Source organism: Camelus ferus, chromosome 5 (genome assembly GCF_009834535.1).
Source record: "Camelus ferus isolate YT-003-E chromosome 5, BCGSAC_Cfer_1.0, whole genome shotgun sequence".
Classification (NCBI taxonomy): domain Eukaryota; kingdom Metazoa; phylum Chordata; class Mammalia; order Artiodactyla; family Camelidae; genus Camelus; species Camelus ferus.
The window spans coordinates 60465445-60483793 of record NC_045700.1 but is presented as its reverse complement, the minus strand read 5'-3'; the positions used below and the strand labels follow the sequence as shown (position 1 = coordinate 60483793).

At 33.2% G+C, this 18349-nt stretch overlaps 1 protein-coding gene across 3 annotated transcripts in view; it reads right to left on the bottom strand.

The window, feature by feature from the left end:
* Positions 1-4346: 4346 nt before the first annotated feature.
* Positions 4347-18349, bottom strand: part of BARD1 (BRCA1 associated RING domain 1) — a 67719-nt gene continuing 53716 nt past the window's right edge. For all 3 annotated transcript variants that reach the window (XM_014558885.2, XM_032479926.1, XM_032479925.1), the window contains 4 exons: positions 16137-16269; positions 15484-15576; positions 5954-6051; positions 4347-4800 (listed from right to left, as the gene is read on the bottom strand). In XM_014558885.2, the coding sequence (XP_014414371.2) occupies positions 4468-4800; positions 5954-6051; positions 15484-15576; positions 16137-16269 (657 nt within the window). In that variant the 3' untranslated portion in view covers positions 4347-4467. The remainder of the gene's footprint in view (positions 4801-5953; positions 6052-15483; positions 15577-16136; positions 16270-18349) is intronic.

Genomic DNA, 18349 nt, shown 5'->3' with positions numbered 1-18349 from the left:
TGATCAAACTACTGAAGGAACTAAAAGAGACTGTGATTAAAATGAAAATTTAAAATGGAAATTAAATAAAAATGGAAAACTCATTTGCTGAGATAAGAACTGCACTAAAGTCTCTAAAAAGTAGGCTAGATAATGAAGAGGAACAAGTAAGTGACTTAGAAGACAGGACAACAAAAGTCACCCCATCAGAACAGCTGAGAGGAAAACAAATAAAAACTAATGAAAATAATATAAAGGACCTATGGGATAATATAAAGCATGCCAACCTATGCATAATAGGAATCCCAGAAAGAGAAGAAAGAGTAAAAGGGATTGAAAAGGTATTTGAAGAAATCATGACTGAAAACTCCCCAAACCTAACGAAGGAATCAGATATCCAAGTATAGGAAGCACAGAGGGTCCCAAACAAGAAGCAGAACAAAATGACAACCTACAGAATGGGAGAAAACACTTGCAAAAGATGAGACTGACAATGGCTTGATTTCCAGAATATATAAATAGCTCATGACTTAAAAAGAAAAAACAAACAACCCAATCCAAAAATGGGCAGAAGACCTAAACAAGAAATTCTCCAGTGAAGACATATGAATGACCTACAGGCACATGAAAAAATGCTCAATATCACTTATTATCAGAGAAATGCAAATCAAAACTACAATGAGGTATCACCTCATACCAGTCAGAATGGCCATCATTCAAAAGGCCACAAGGGAGAAATGCTGGAGAGGTTGCGGAGAAAAGTGAACCCTCCTACATTGTTGGTGGGAATGCAGTTTGGTGCAGCCATTGTGGAAAAATGTATGGAGATTCCTCAAAAGACTAAAAATAGACTTACCATATGACCCAGCAATCCCACTCCTGTACATACATCCAGAGGGAACCTTAATTCAAAAAGACATATAGCAACACTATTTACAATAACCAAGACATGGAAAAAACCTAAATGTCCATCAACAGATGACTGGATAAAGAAGCTGTGGTATATTTATACAATGGAATACTACTCATCCATAAAAAATGATAAAATAATGCCATTTACAGCAACATGGATGGCCCTGGAGAATGTCATTCTAAGGGAAGTAAGCCAGAAAGAGAAAGAAAAATACCATATGATATCACTCATATGTGGAATCTTAAAAAAAAAAAAAAAAGACAAATGAACTATATATAAAACAGAAACAGACTCACAAACATACAATACAGATTTGTGGTTGCCAGTTGGGGGAAGGGTGGGAAGGGATAAATTGGGAGTTAGATTTACAGATACTGACTGATATATATAAAATAAATAAACAAGTTTATACTATATAGCACAGGGAAATATATTCAGTATCTTGTAGTAGCTTAAGGTGAAAAAGAATATGAAAACAAATATGTGTGTATTCATGTATGACTGAAGCATTGTGCTGTACACCAGAAACTGACACACTGTAAATTGACTATATCTCAAATTTTTAAAAAAAGGACAAAAATAAGATGTAGAGAAAAAGGAACCCTCATGCACTGTTGAGGGGAATGTAAATTGGTCAGTGTGGAAAACAGTATGGAGATTCCTCAAGGTAAAAATAAAACTACCATTTGCTCTAGCAGTCTCACTTCTGGGTATTTATCTGAAGAAAACAAAAATACTAGCTTGAAAAGATATGTTACCCTAGAGTTTACTGCAGCATTATTTACAACAGCCAAGATACAGAAACAACCTAAGTGCCCATCAAAAGGTAATAGATAAAGAAGATGTGGTATATATGTACAATGAATATATACAGTATCAACATGAAAAAGAATGAAATCTTGCCATTTGTGACAACATGGAGAAGCCTAGAGGGCATTATGCTAAGTGAAATAAGTCAGAGAAATACAATTACTGTACGATTTCATTTATATGTGAAATCTAAAAAACAAAACAGAAACAGACTCATAGATACAGAAAACAAATTGGCAGTTGTCAGAGGGGAGAGGGATTGGGAGGTTGGGGGGGACAGGCCAAATTGGTGAAGGGAATTAAGAGATACAGACTTCCAGTTATAAAATAAATTTAAGTCATGGGGATATAATGCACAGCATAGTGAACAGAGTCAATAATACTGTAATAACTTTGTATGGTGATAAACAGTAACCAGAGTTAACGAGGTGGCCATTTTGAAATGTATACAAATATTGAATCAGCATGATGTACACATGAAACTAATATGATATATGTCAATTATATTTTAATTTAAAAAACATTTTTTAAATTATTAAGAGTACTACCTGACGCTCTTGATTCCAAACTACCAAGGTTACGCTGTGTTCAAAAAACAAAAATATTTAAGTAATAAAGTACCTAATATACTTTAGAAATATTGCTTAAAAAGATGAGCTTTGTCAGCTGAGATTTCCTCACAAGTCCTTCAGTCTCAGTCTGCAAAGTGCAGAATAAGCCACTTCTACAGAAGAAACAGAGATACAGAAGCACAAATAACTTTAATGATTTATGGTAAATAAAAAGGAAGCTTGAATCTATGATTGAAAAATTAAAATAATTACAAGTATATCTATATAGAAAATATAAGACGTTTCAAGAGTTGAACTGCTCTTAATTAACTGCTTAATTAATTGCTGTCAAAATACTTAAAGAAACAAAAAATAACACTGCTTACTAGTGAGACACAAAATACAAGAGACAGAGACAAACCAAGAAAATGAACGAAGGAAAGCGAGTAGCAACTCCCGAAAGTGTTTTTACAAACAGGGATTCAGATCAGAAAAGCAAACATAAACCTGTCTAGGAATACGACCAATGAGGCAATAGAAAGTGACTACAAGTCAGCTATAAGTCAAAAATGACAACTCAAATCCCAGAGAGTCTTAAATTACTTAATCCAGACATTATCTAACCCCTCAGATTTGTTTGGTGCTGTGCTGTTCATCAGTCTCCATTAGAATGAAATGTGGGACAAACACATTACCAGTTGGTTGGAGAATGTTTCAGAGCTAATTCACCCGTGAAGGTCAAGGCCAGCAGTATTGTGCTCACATAATATATTTATTCATATGGAAAAATAATATGTCAAAGAAGGGATTAAAGTAAATTTTATTTTGAAATAATCAGCTGAGTCTCAAACTTCAAACAAATGGATCTAAAAATGTTCATCAACTTCAGACTCTCAGCATGCCAGTCTAATGGTTATCAAACTACTCTCTTTGGGTCAAAAAGGACCAAACTGGCAAGTCTCAACAGTGACTCCCTTTCCATGTATTTAATATTTTAAGTATATTCAATTTCTAGGAGGACTTATTAAAGAACTCTGCTTCTTAGAAAATGTTTTAAAATGATCTAATCTACCTTGTCAATTCACAGATAAGAACACTCAGACCAGAGTAACCTGCCCAGGTCTTCCCATTCTCGGGAGATGCCCTGCCCACAACTCTGCAGCCCTGACGGTCCTGGTATTACGAGTAAGTCCTTCTCACTCCTACCATTAGACTTATTGTCGTAGCCTTTTGTAGCATCTGGAGAAAATCTGTCCTAAATCAAGTAACTGCCAACTTCTGCCTCCCCAGCAATCTAAAAATGAAAAGAAATTTATGAAGAAAGAAATTAAAACCTTCAAAAAATTATTTTAGCAAGACATAGTAAGGTCTACCAGAAAGACTGCTTTCTAATTTATCTGCAATGGAGTGACAATTTGCTAGTCTGATGAGAACTCCTAAGAAATAGTGAAATTATAATACGCTAAAGAAAATGCATGCGTGTGTGTGTGTGTGTACAGAGAGCGCACGCAGTTATAAATTGATTATTAACAATAAGGAAGTATATACAATAAAAACATGTACCATGAGCCCAGTGTTGATTTTTAGCACCAAAGAACAATAATGTTAAGATTCAAATCATGATTTCCTGATTAACAGATAAGAGTTTTTTAAAAATGGGGCTAAAAATACAGGAACAGATATCCAAGTAAATTCTAAGTAGCTATATAAACACAAGCGTAGACAGGAGAAGAGTTTAACACCTATGGTGGCACATTTAGACCAGGTACCCTATTCTCATTATAATAAAGTCAGAATAAATTATCTGACAATATTATTTGCTTACTAAAGGAAGGCAAGTATTTCTGCTGATGGCAGGTATGGATTTTTTTCATCAAATATTAAAAGGCTGAGACATAATGATACCACTCGTATATTGAACCAACGTTCTGATACCCTCTCATTAATCTTTGATAGCTAATAATGTGAATAGAAAGACATGATGAATCAATACATACGCCAATTTAAAAAAGAAAAGTCTTTAACGCAAATCTTGGCATCTAACTGGTAAATAGAAGGAATTCCTACTCCGGAGTACAATTTTCTTTTTCTAAATTCAAGGAAAAACAGTATATGAATGAGTCTACCTATTTGTAAAAATGTGATCAAAACAGTGCAATCACTGGGTTCTCACACTGTGCACATTCAATCTGAAATGTTCATCTGGTGTAGTATTCAACTGTCAAGAGGGAGCAACTCAAAGGACATCACACAATCTATAAACCAGCTGGAAGGAGCCATCCAGACTTTGCCCTGCCGAACTCTCTCTGGGCGATTATTAGACAAATCTTCATAGATGATGTACTGTGTGCAGAAGCGCTGGTCAGAATCAGGTCTGGCATGGTACGCGACTGTGCTGATGCTCTGAGTCACGTCACTGTCCGGCTTGGGCTTTCTGCTGAGGATCTGGCCCCCAGCTGCAGCGACCAGCTTAGTAAGGTTGTCCTTTGGATGGTGTTTGAAGGTTCCACCAAAATAGAAGTAGCATCCATCAAACAACTTTGGTAACTGAAATAACGAGAAAAAGCTCATTAAAAGCAGATCAGAATATTTTAAAACACCTGCATATGAATGAGAAATAAAAATAATAGTGAGCAGTTAAGAAGCTACTTAATATGAAAATGAATATACGTTTGTTCACATATGACAGAAGCATTATGTTCCACACCAGAAATTGACACAACGTTGTAAACTGACTATACTTCAATAAAAATATATATAAAAAAAGCTACTTAATGAGGTTCTGGGACAACTTGTATTTCAAGTAAACTATTTGGGTCAAGAAAAATACTTATGAAAATAAAGGTTTCCTATTTACAATTTTTTTCCTACGACTCTGATCCTTTTCACTCTTCTCACATTTTAGGTGTGCTATGTGTACACACACACACACACACACAACCTGTTTATCAATCTTCTTTTATCAGAATGTTTATTCGTATTTGGTGGGACTTAAAGCTCCAAGAATTCCTTCCTAGGGTATCTGAAATACACTTCAGGGTACTAATTAAGCTCAACTTGACTGTAAGAGTAACATCTTTTCCATGGAACCTTCCAATTGTGCCCATCCATATTCAGGTTCCTAAATATTACCAACCTAAAATCTCCAGGGCAGCGACGTGGGAGTGTGGCCTCCAGGGTTCCACAGATGTATTCCTCGGAACACAGTACACTATAAAGCCATGGCTAGGGATCCAATTAGCTATGAAACACACTTCTGTGTGCTTTACAGGAAAAGTTCCACAATTCCCTTCTACAAAAACTTTTGACATTTCTAATATACTTATCTGTCAACAGGATAATGGAATATTATCCATTAAAACTGTAATATGTGGCAATAAAGACATGGTTAACTAAATCCAAGCAGCAGCTGTAAGTCCTCTTTCAAGCTCCTTCCTGTATATGAGACTTATCTCAGATTCTGAAAGGTTTATGGGAATGTTCAAGATGCCAAAAATCCATTAAGAGTATGAAATTATTACCTTCTGGATTTTACTGCTCATTGTGATCATCTCTCAGAATCAAGTGCTTGAACTAAACACAATTAAAATTTTAATCAGTCACCTGTACTTGTTGAAAGGGCAGGAGAAGTTTTTCCTGACGGTAATAATGATATTAAGTTACAATAAGAACACTGAAAGTAGTATCAAAAGGAAAATACCAGCTGTTCTCTGTTGAGCCTGCTTCTCTGTGGTCCTTCAGGAATTTCATACTTTTCTTCCTGTTCCCACTCTTTTCTTTGTAGACACGCTTTCACCCCTGGCAAAAAAACAAAAACAATGAAAAAAGCAAAGTAAATATCAAGCAAGCATTATTTCCTTCACACTGAAATTAAGCACTTTACCTAAGTGATTTTTCTTCATGGTTAAATATTATTCTGAAATAGAAACCTTACCTGTGCCAAAACAAAATGTAATAAAACTGGTTTTCCACATAAAGAAATGTAAGGATTGAGCAATGAAGTAATATTGAACACTAATTTAGTTTCTCTTCTTCAACACACTATTTCACGTACAAGAATAAAAATTAAATTTTTCTTAATAGCTATTATCAAAATTAAGGTGAATAAAAAGTCCCTCATTTAGTTCAGCCCACAATGATGTGACCCTGCGGGCTTGTCATCCACACTCTCATTCTGGTAATCCTATGTCCAACCTCCTGTTAGACTAAAAGTGATCTGACATTAAACAAACTACTCGAGTCCAGAGCACCTCACTAAGCTGGCCACATAAAAAGGGCACTACAGCACTTGTTAAAATAAATAGTAGGCAGAGTCTGGGCCATGTCTGGGATTTGACAGGTCCACACTGAAGTCACCAGTCTAGAGATGACTTGGTCTCAGTATTTTCAATGCTTTTAGAGCTGCTTCAATTGAGATGTTCCAAGATGCTGCTTAATATATAAAAGTTGGAATATTTTAACGACTGAATACTCCATCTCTCCAAAAGCAGAGCTTTGTCAAGAGACAATTTTTCTTAACTTGGGACTATTAATGCATATTCCAATTTAACACTAAACCTTGGCATATCTATAATAACCTATCATGTAATTCCTAATTTTCTGTGCTTTGGTGTCCCTTCCCCCTACTATTTTTAATACAAGGATCACATTTAGCCACGTTTGCTATGCTGAATCCTGTTCTTCTCACTAACCGATCAGAAATATGATGGTTTCATAAAAGCTGTTCTTTAATGTTCATTAAAAATTGTATTTTTAAAATATGTTTTAATAACAACTCACTAGGTAAGATTATCCTTCTAATGAAGTTAATACTAAAATATTAACTTTACTGTATATTGAAAATGCATCTCAAAATAAAATTTCTGACTAAAGGTCAAAATCATACAGGAAAACACTGACAGTGTGCTTGCATTATTACCTCATATACTGGTTCTCTGTTAAACACCAATGCAAAAAACATGAGCAGTCTAGCCAAATCATTGACTTACCTCACTCATTATTTTACATATAAATTATTACTTTCACTTTTTACCACTTCAGCACGTAGCTCCTTTCTAAATCTCCTTTCCTGAAGATATCTGCAGAGCATTTATACCTCTGTCTTTAGATGAAGGTATATACCAGCATACAAGCCAAGGACTGAACACTGAATACTCCTATGATATCTACTGTAACAAGTAAACAGCTAACGTCTAATTACAGAAATAAATAAATGAGCTGTGCATATGCTGGCTGCTTATCCATTTTATGGAGTTAGTTGGTTATTTAAACCATTAAAAAAAAAAGCATACTAAAATGGTATTTATTGGTCCTGGCAATGTGCTGGCATTAGTCAATCAACAGAATGTGGCCTTAAAAGATACTAGAATGAGATAAGCATGACATGGAGAGAAATGAGACAGCAGACACCAAGAGGGCAGCATGGTGCCTCCAGGGGAAGATGCCAATGCTCCTATAGTATAAATATGCCCCCAAGTCGTACACCTTTCAGCTTTATACACTTGTTCAGTAAACTTCTGCAAAGGCTGGAAGAAAAATCCAGTGCTCTAATGACAATTTCCTGAGCTGAATGAAGAACGCAGTCCTCTGATATTCTCTTATTCCAAGTAACAATTTGCCAAGTCTCTCTGCTACCTAATATCAACTAAAGAAGGAAAATATAGCACCGCCCTGCCAAAAACTAAGGAACAGTTTGCAGGTCTATAACATGTTAGAATTGCTGTCATAGCAAACACAACATGGAGAATTTTTTTAAAGTTGGGCATGACATCTAGTCCAAAGATTGTAACTCGAATGCTTACCAGGGCCATTCAGATTACATACAGATTACGTGAGGAACCTTAAGTTAAGTGGTAGAGTTATGGAGACTTTAACAAATACGAAAATGCACATCATACCTGAAGACACAAAAATCAAAGGTTATGCTGAACTAAACCACATGAATTATATCTCTTTTGGCCCTTAGATTGCCAGTTTGAAACTCCTGATGCTCTGTCTAATCAACCTCTTCATTTCATAGATAAGGAAACTTAAATCCTAAGGATTTAAGCAGTTCTCCCAGTGACACTAGTGAGATGAGAACACGGGTATCTTCCAACCCCTTAGATCAGATTTTTTAAAATCTTTATTTTATTAAAAAATAAAGCATCTTAGGAAATGCCAGGTACTCTCTACTCAGGTTTAATATATTGTATCTCTTTTACAATAAATCTCATAACCACTTAATAGATAACTAAATAAAAGGACCCTTATTTTTAAGAGATCAGCCAAAAAGTATACCAAAAACAGCAAAAACTGCTGACTACCTAGGGCAGGGAGCAAGGCATTTGGCTTTGTCTTCAGTAATCACTGAGTTTGTGTAATTTGACTGATGCCAAAGTTGCCACTCTCTAATTTGTACCCTACGAGTTTCAGAATGTTCATACTTCTCATTAGACATTGACGATAATTACAAATTCACATCAACTTTCTAGTAAACTTCCTAGTAAACTTCTTTTGAGATAAATCAATTGAACTGATTTACTATAACAAAAAAAGAATGAAATACTTTAAACTTTGAGCAACTTAAATGGTGATATATCTTCATCGATGGAATGAAAGAATATACCAGCCAAATTATTAACTAATTAACAAACCTAAAACATATATAATATTTTAAGGGTTTAATTATTCAACATTAGCTAGCTAGGCAAACTACATCAGGAACTATTAAATCTATTTTCCATATTAAATTATCAGAACTTTCGTAACACTGCTAGTCATAAACTCATCTGAAGTACAATACATACTGTAATCCTTACTCTCTATAAAGAGGTTAAAACAGGCCATTTCCCACCAATTTAAAGACACTTCTTAAAACTTGGCCAAATTATATTTTTAATTTGTACTTAATAAAGTCCATATTATTATTATTCCATCATCTGCCAAAAAAAAAAAAACAGTTCAGCAGAGACGGATTCTTGTGAAGAAATAAGAAGCATATGCAAGACCACTAGTTAACTTCCTCAGCTAGTAATATTTAAACTGAAATGACCAACATGAATAAGTTGTATTATTTATGTAAACACAGGTTTCTGCATATGCCAGAATAACACATACTTTAAAATATGTCAAGCGACTATCCTTGTAAAATGTATGTTTAATACCAACTTTCTTACTTTTTACATGTTTTATATTTTAAGATTTTGACTAAAGCTATCATTTTGCAGAAATATAGAAATGAACTACCTATCTTATTAAAACTAAGAGATTCTTTTCTGCTCAGATGTACTCCTGATCATGTCTACCATTTCAAGTTAGCTTTCCTTTTGCCCTGATTTTATTACTTTCTTATACAGAGGTAAGCAGCCAATTCCCAAAGTACTGCTTAACTCAAAGTCGTTAGCTCAAAGTCATTAAGGTAGCTCTGGTCATCTAAGCAAAGCCTGGAATCTGCACACTAATGCAGCTTATGAATTCTGGGATACAATTTTTTTTTTTTAAAAGAGGCTTGTATCATTCAGAAATGTATTCCTTTATTCTAAATCTCTAGTAACCACTCTTGCTTCCTACCTCATAAAAGCACATATATCTATGGATGTATATTTTCATTTTAGCTGCATAAACCACTGATGGTGTTCATTAATCTATATTAAGGTTAGTCACTTTTCCTAGTTTTAGAAGGTAAAAAAAGGATTATACAAATGGGAAGGTTCCAGAATCCACAGCTACATACAAATGATTATAGAATACAATGAAGACAGAATAAAGCTTCAAAATCAAGATCTGTTAAATGCTCCAAAGTCCAAATGTCCAAATAGGGAATTATCCCCCCATGAAGACCACAGAATGTGTGCATTTTCTTCAAAAGCTAGAGTAATAAATACATTCTTATTTTAAACAACTATTATTCTTCTAGAGCTACTGGCTATTTGTAACTAAAATAGCACTGAAAATCAGAATTAAATATCACTCTCAGTCAACACTAAATATCCTATAAAACAAATTAAAATACTGAATCAAACATTTCATGTCAAAATAAAAAATCTTAATAAATATGTCATTAGATCCAAACTAAGCACTTAAAGATGTCAAGAAAACTGCATATTATTAAAATAAACATCAAAGAATTTCCCTTCTGATTCTATTAAAAATAAACACTCAAGTTATAAAAACAAGATTTTTTTAAAATGCTTTTCTATTCAGCTTTTTAGTCAAATAGGCTATAATATCACTAAACTTTAGACAAAAGGAAATCATTTTTAAGAGGTAACTTTCTACAACAATGACAAAAATGGAAAAACAACTTTTACTCTGTCATTTTTAAAAAACTGGATGGCAAGTAAAAGAACTAAGCCCAGTATTATGAAATTCCACAGTGAAGAGTGAAAGGACAATACAATGAAGGCCGAAAATGTAAAACAAAAGCCAAATGCTCCTGTCATGCCATCATAAACATTTGCATTTAGGATATCAGCTGTTACAGATCATTGGACTTTGTGTGTCCATACAAATACCACTGAACAACTGTTTATTTCTGGCTATTTTTTAAACCAATATTTTAATTAAAAGCATATTTATACATAAAAACATATTTCCTCATAGAATAGTATGCTAAACTTATTTATTTTACTTGATGCATATTGAGAAGCAGGTCAAATTCTATTACAAAAATATATTACTACATCATAAAATTTGCTAAGGCAAAATCTGGGTATCAATTCTAGAACTTTGCATTATGAATAATTATCAAAATAATCCTCTTTAATTAAAAACTCATACTTGGTGTTCTTTTTGAGTCATATATTTAAAATTCAAATATTTATGTAAGATTTCCATACTTTATTGAACAGTAAACATATTAAAATGTATCTGCTAGATCTGCATAACAGGTATGAATCTGGTGAATCAGACTGGAGCAATATACGCACACAGGTTCTATTTCCCTGATTAAGACCAAAACTCTTACCTACCCAATTAATTTTTGGAAAAGTCCAGAAAGAAGATCTAATTGTTATTAGAACTTGAGAGTTTAAATTTCTTCTAAAGAACTTGAATTTCATTGAAGACATTGTTTTTAAAACTTTATAAACAAACAGGCCTCCATCTACCAATCCACCGCTTTGATTACTTCTTTGCCTGTACATATTCACACGTTTATGCTATTGAAAGTGAAGGTATAATTGTTTTATGCTTTTTTAAAAATTTAAACATTTGTTTTTTCATATTTCAGTCCTAATAATTATCACTTAAAAACATAATTCTCTTTAAGAAAACATCTTTAAGCACTTCAGAATTTTTTTACTTCTTTCATAATCAGGTTATTCCCCATCTTGCAATTAGAAATAACAATGCAAATAGTTTTTTTTTTTCTTTCTGCATTACTTGTGTATATGTGGGTATATTCTCAGAAGTAGCACTATTATATCAAAGGATATTTACTTTTTATTCCTAGACCATTTTCGGTAAAAGATTTTTGTAAGCATGAAGTTGCCTTATCAACCCGAGTGAATAAAAATGCTTTGGTATATTTATTTTTTGATAATTAACAAAATCTGAATAGAATAAAAATTACCTTTATTTTCAAAATTCTACAGCACTCTCAATATCCATTTGAAGAAATAAATTTTAATAGAAAACTCTAAGGTTACTAATCTAATTATGAAGTTATTTATAAAATGATGATATGAGTGCCTTCAAAGAAACACCCTACCTGGCCCTTCCTCTCCTGCGTACAGACACAAGACCAGCATAAAATGTCTGGCACATTCCCACAGCAATTCCCTTAGGTGCTAAGGACTTTCATAACTTCTACAGCAGCAATTTTATTTAAACTCAGATGAGAGTGGGGAAGAGGAAGAGATTATGAAAGAAAAGATGACAGCCATCTGCTCTCCCTTTCACAATGAGACGAGAAATGAAGAGGCAGAATTAAAGTTTTTTTAAAAAGGTTGGACTAGAGGAAATTTTGAAAGCAGTGTACTGAAAGAACAGGTCCGTAAAAGATATTTCATCTTTAAGGTTAGTTTACATCTTTAGGATGCAGGCTCAGTTTTTGCATACTCTAAGAAATGAATAAAATGGCTTATTTATATATCTTCTACTTGTCATTCTAGTCACCTCTTAATTACCAAAATTCACTCTGCACAGGGATGGTTATTAGTTGCCTGTAAGGAATTAGCACCAAAACAAGGACTAAAGCAGAATCTCAGGCACAAATTTAATCTTGAAGAAGGAACTTTCCTATCTATATCGCCTATTTCTGTAAAATAAATACCATTCTATAAGATACCTGTAAAATAAATATGATGAGACAGGATGGCTGGTACAATAGCAATAATCAGGATGTTCACACCAAGTTCATTAACTATGACACTGTAAGATGTTTTATATATATATAATGTAGAAAAGTAAGAGATATTAACCAATTAAGACAGTACATGTTTCAACAGAAAACTTCCAATAGCCAAATCTGGATCCAATGGATCCAAATTGTTTTAAATAATTCTTTTTGTTAATTTGTTTAAATTTGTTTAATTTTTTAAATACGCCAATTCTCTACAAAGAAAGTTTAGGTAAAACTTCCTCTTTAATGTACTTTGTGAAAAACACTGTAAGAAGTTAACACTGAACTTTCTATATAGTTCATCCAGGTTCTGTCTACCAGGCAAGCTAGTGGACATTTTATAGATGGTTTTCAACTAGTTTTGAATAGCTCTGCACTTTTTGTTTAAATCACACTAAGTTGTCTGACATTAAGAAAAACATAGACACCACAGAAAAATATATTAGGATAGAAAGTGAGGATTCCTGCTCTCTTTTTATAAACCCAGTGGCTATTTAAAGTAATTGTCTCAAAACCCTGAACCTATTTCTTTTTGGAATTTGTATCACAAAGTGTGAGGATATGAACTTCAATAAGATATTCCATCCATCTTTCATCCTTAAGGAACCACTGATATAAGAGTATGCTATTCACTACTGTGAGAATCATCAAATAGCACACTATTAAGTCAGCTTGAGTCCATCAGTGATTCTATAAAAATGACATGGCCAAGCCATTAAAGTGACAAAACTTCCATTTCTTAAAGAAGGTAGATTATATGGAAATGAATCACGTAGTCTGTATATGTAACCAGATGCAAGTTCAGCAAATTCACAAGAACTAGACTTAAAGGGTAAGTGTAAATGCCTTATTCAAAATTTCACATGGCTTCTTTATTACTGAGACATTATTATTATGAAAATCTATTCCTTCCTATAACCACTGGCAAAGTTTCTGGCACAATTTCAGTATAAAAACATCTATAATCAAGGAACCATTTTAAGTCAATTTTTAAAATACTGAGGCCTAATAAGATTTGCCACAGATTTGCAAAAAATGAAGGTTTAAAAAGAAGAGTGAGACATAAAAAGAAACTTTTTCTCTATGTAAATGGCCAATCAGTCCACTTGCTTATAGTGCTTCTTAAACTGGTCATGACTGGCAGAGTCTAATAACAGATACTGATGAGACCAGATACAGACAGCGGCATTGTTAGCCATCGTGGGATCAGACCAAATTAGTGCAGACTAACATCCCAAGAAAAGTGGCAGCTGCATTTTAAAGGGATGGGTATCAATCGCTAAAAAGAAACTGTTTTATGAACCAAGTTAATTTCAAACAATAGATTCATATGTTGATAGCCCACTGAGGAAACAAAACTGTCACCCAGATTTGGGTGATGTGGCGATCAACGTGTTAAATGAATAAGATTTTGATTAAATCAAGTGTTTCTACCATAAAGCCTTCAAAGCACAAAGCTATAAAACAAAGTTAAAAAAAAAAACAAACTAATTCTAATACATCATTTTCTTCTTAAAAAGAAAGTTTTATTAAAAATATTCACTATTCAGGGGGGTGGGTGTAGGTCAGTGGTGGAGTGAATGCTTAGCATGCGGGAGATCCTAGGTTCAATCTTAAATAAATAAATAAATAAATAAATAAATAAATAAATAAATAAATAAATAAATAAAAAAAACTTAGTTTCTAAAAGAAAACAGTCTATACTTAAATGAAAACACACTTAAAAAATACTATTTTTTTTTACTTTTTAATCTGAAATAATTATAGATTCGCAGGTCACAAAGAAATGTACAGGGAGGTCCTATATACCCTTCCTTCTAGTGTACAATATTACCATCTTACACAACAATAGGACAATATCAAAACCAAGAATCTGATACTGATACAATCCAGAGAACTGTTTCAGATTTCACCAGTTATACACGCACTCATTTGTGTACACGGGTGTAGATCTATGACATTCAATCACATATGCAGACTTGTGTAGCATAACTACCTCTGGGATCAAGATACTCAGCTGTATCATAACCCTGTGTACCCCCTTTACAGCCACTATTCTTTTATAAACAGTTAGCAAAAAAGGTCATTTTATTGTCCTATATTTTAGCCATCATATCAAAAATAGATATTTCAGTGAATAAAATTGTAGAAAATAAACCTGTATGAGCTTTCTTTTTATTTTAAATCTGAGGTGAAACCAAGGTTAAGAAAAACAAACAAGTGAGAGTTGGGAAGGTGAGAGGCAGCCCCAAAGCTGGTGGTGCTTGACTACAAACAAGAAGCGGGTAACGGGGATAACTTTCCATCAGAGGTTTATAAAACAGCCGAAGTAATTGCCCCAAACCAGGTAGTACAAGGAAGTCTAAATTTCCAAACAGCTTCCTAAAATACACTGTATTAGCTAAGAGAGTAAAAGAGTGTTATACAGGTAAGTTTTAGAACATAAAGGGAAAGCAATAAACTACTTTCATTTCACAGTTGTATATTTAAAACATGCATTTATTGACTGGGACATTGTGCTGCACACCAGAAACTGACACACTAACTGACGGCACTTCAATAAAAAATAAATAAATAAAATAAAATATGCATTTATTAAGTTAAATGTATCATGTAACAGTGACACAGATTGCTTAAGCTTACAAGTCTATTATATAATCCATATACTCGTTATTAAATTAGTTGGTATTGTAGAACAAAAGATTTTGAAACCACAACATACTTGTGCATATTTACTAAAAACATCTAAATGATTTCATTAATATGAGCTTTTTCAAAATGCAGTGACTAACCAGAGGTTAAAAAATTAGCATAAGTTCCCTAAATAATTATTGGTAGTAGTGCACTATAAAAATGAAATTCATCTACTTAACTCCTTTTGTAATTCTCCCGAATCTAATACTTACATTCAAATTTTAGGATCCAGCATCCACTGAGAATCCCAAGCATACACTTCAGGGTGCTTTGAACTGTATCACCAGGAACAATGACATGAGTTACTACAATACAAAAAAAGCAGTAAGAGAAACAGAGATATAAACCAAAAGATTTAACTGGTCTGCTTTTTATAACCAGTCAAGTCTACACTTTATAAACGTACACCTGACTCTTCTTCAAAAGCAACAATTCTTATACTTAGGTATAAAACTTCTTTTATTTAGTTTCATTCTCTATTCTTGCCAGCAACATGAAAAAAATCCAATCATAAACCATGTACATTAAAGCCACATTAGCCAACACAAACTTTTCTTTTATTTTTCAAATTATAACTTAGAAATTAAAGCATTACTGTAATTTATCTGTCACTAGCAAACTCATAATATTGCTCCTCTGACATATTATTCTGTCCTAAAATAGCTGCAAAGCTTTAAGCTTGGTATTTCCTAACTAAATAAAAACTATAAGTAGTTTATAACCGTAAAAACACTTTAGAATTATTATTAGATTCAACACATAGGTCATATCCCACTGGTTAAAACACGCATTATCGAAGGGGGTTCTACAATGGAATTATGTCTTTAAAAATTTCTTCTACCAAAAATAAATAAATAATCCTCACCTGCACTATCAAACTCAGCACATTTTTTAGCCTTTAGAATTGCTGCAAGCTCGTTGAGCATTTTCTGTTGTTCTGAAGAAAGCCCACTGCCTATAAGTACAAGGGGTCCATCCCTACGCTGACCAGTGTTTACCTGTTAATGAAAGAAGAGATGCCACATTATTAAAAACATTTAAAGACTAGAGAAAGATATGAAACTGACTTTCACTTGATACAAGCTTGATTTCATTTCTTAGCTTACTTTATCTAGCAATTCCCAAAATTTTCCATTGAATCACCACTCAGAAACTTAATGCTCAATGCATTTGAACAATTGTTTTTCTATTTCTTTATCCACCTACCCTCCCTACCCCCTAAAAACACTCTACTTGGGATAGCTCTCTATACCCATGGTATCTTTGTTTTCTTGATTCTAAATTGGGTCTCTTTAGGATTTTACAACTTCATTCTGTCACTAGTAAGCCCTTTTTAAAAAATAAATAAATAAATAAAAGAACCCAAAATATCCACTCAAAATGATCAATTCTCTACTCCCTTCCAACTAACTTATTCCAATAGTTAAACTCAACTTGGTCTGTTTAATTTAAACTGAGATTATGTAAAAAATTAAAGAACACTAAGGCGTATAGAACAGCACTGATTTCAAAGACAGAAAACAATTTTTTAACATACAGTTACCTCTAGAAACCAAGAAAATGAAAGCAGACAAGGGAATACCAAAGTTAGATCAGATCCACCAACAGTAACAAGTTAATGCAGCTTATGAAAAGGAAAGCGCTCTAACAAAGACAAACATTTTCACTTTAATAGAAAGACTTAGAACTTACAGGAGACAAAAAAGACAAGAATAAAAAGAAGGCACCAATGGATACCATTAAAGATTAGAAGTGAAAGATTCAAAGAAACAATGGGATAGTGTTTTCTATAGCAGCAAACAGAAATTTAATAAGTGGAATTGGAATGAGAGCCAAAAGCTACCTGATAAAAGAAAAGAAATGAGCCAATAGATAAGGAAGAAAAGGTACATCGCATTACTGTATTACAAGATAAAAAGCCAAATACAATACTTTAATTTTCAAATACAACACATAGGGCCCACCTACACATATGAGCATACGTGTATTCTGGACATCTGGGCTCTCAAAAGCTCCAAAGAGAATGAGTGAAACACTGCAGGTATAATCACCAATATAATTCAGCAACTAGACTGGAGAAAACTGATATTTAAATATTTCCTTCATATATCTGAGTAGCGATAATTTAATTTATCCAGTCTGATGCCCTACAATATTACATGTAAATTGTGGCTAAATCCATAAACAGACTGATCTCAATAATTCATTCACTCAAAATACATTAAATAAGATTCTACTATGTATTCAGCAAGTATGTATTCAAGATATGTTTTCAAAAGGTAAAGTTTAAATGGCAATATTTAGCACTTAAAAGCTCAGCTTCCTGAATTACTTACTTCCCTAAGGTTCAAGCCGCATAGGTTTTATTGGACATGCTATGCACATCGTATTTCTGTGTACTTATCTTCCCTATTCACTAAATTATAAGATGAGGTAAACATGTCTAACCTAAACACTGTAAACACTCTAACATGAAAATAGCTGACTACTTCATCAATCATTCAATTACTATTCAATGATATTTAAAAAGGAGTATTTCAAATATTCTTGTCAGTTATATAAATAAGTGCCATAAAAATAGCTCTAAATGGAACACATTGCTTTTCGATTTATAGAACTCCACTTGGGCTAAATTAGTTCTCTGCACAAAACAAATAATGAAAAGATATCAATTCTAAATATAAACATAGTGTATGATACTATTTCCACCAACTCCAGGAAAGCACCGAAGTGGGTCAAGTATTTTCCTATCTCGTTTTTAAATTTGAATAAAAAATAGAAACTGGCACTAATTTCTCATAGTTAAAAAAAAAAAAAAGCTATTTAAAAAGATAAATAAAATAAAGCAAACAGCTGCCAAAGCCGTATGTCTGATTTGGGGTGGGAGTGGAGAGGCATCTGATTTGAATAAGCAGAGGTCTCAAAACCAGTAGGTTCAAAAGATGCTCAGAAAACATTCCACAGTTCAACACCCTGATTTTATAGAGATTAGATACTATGTACATTGGCATGAAACAAACTTTTTTTTTGGCAGGGGAGGTAATTAGGATTATTTATTTACTTATTTGTTTGTTTGTT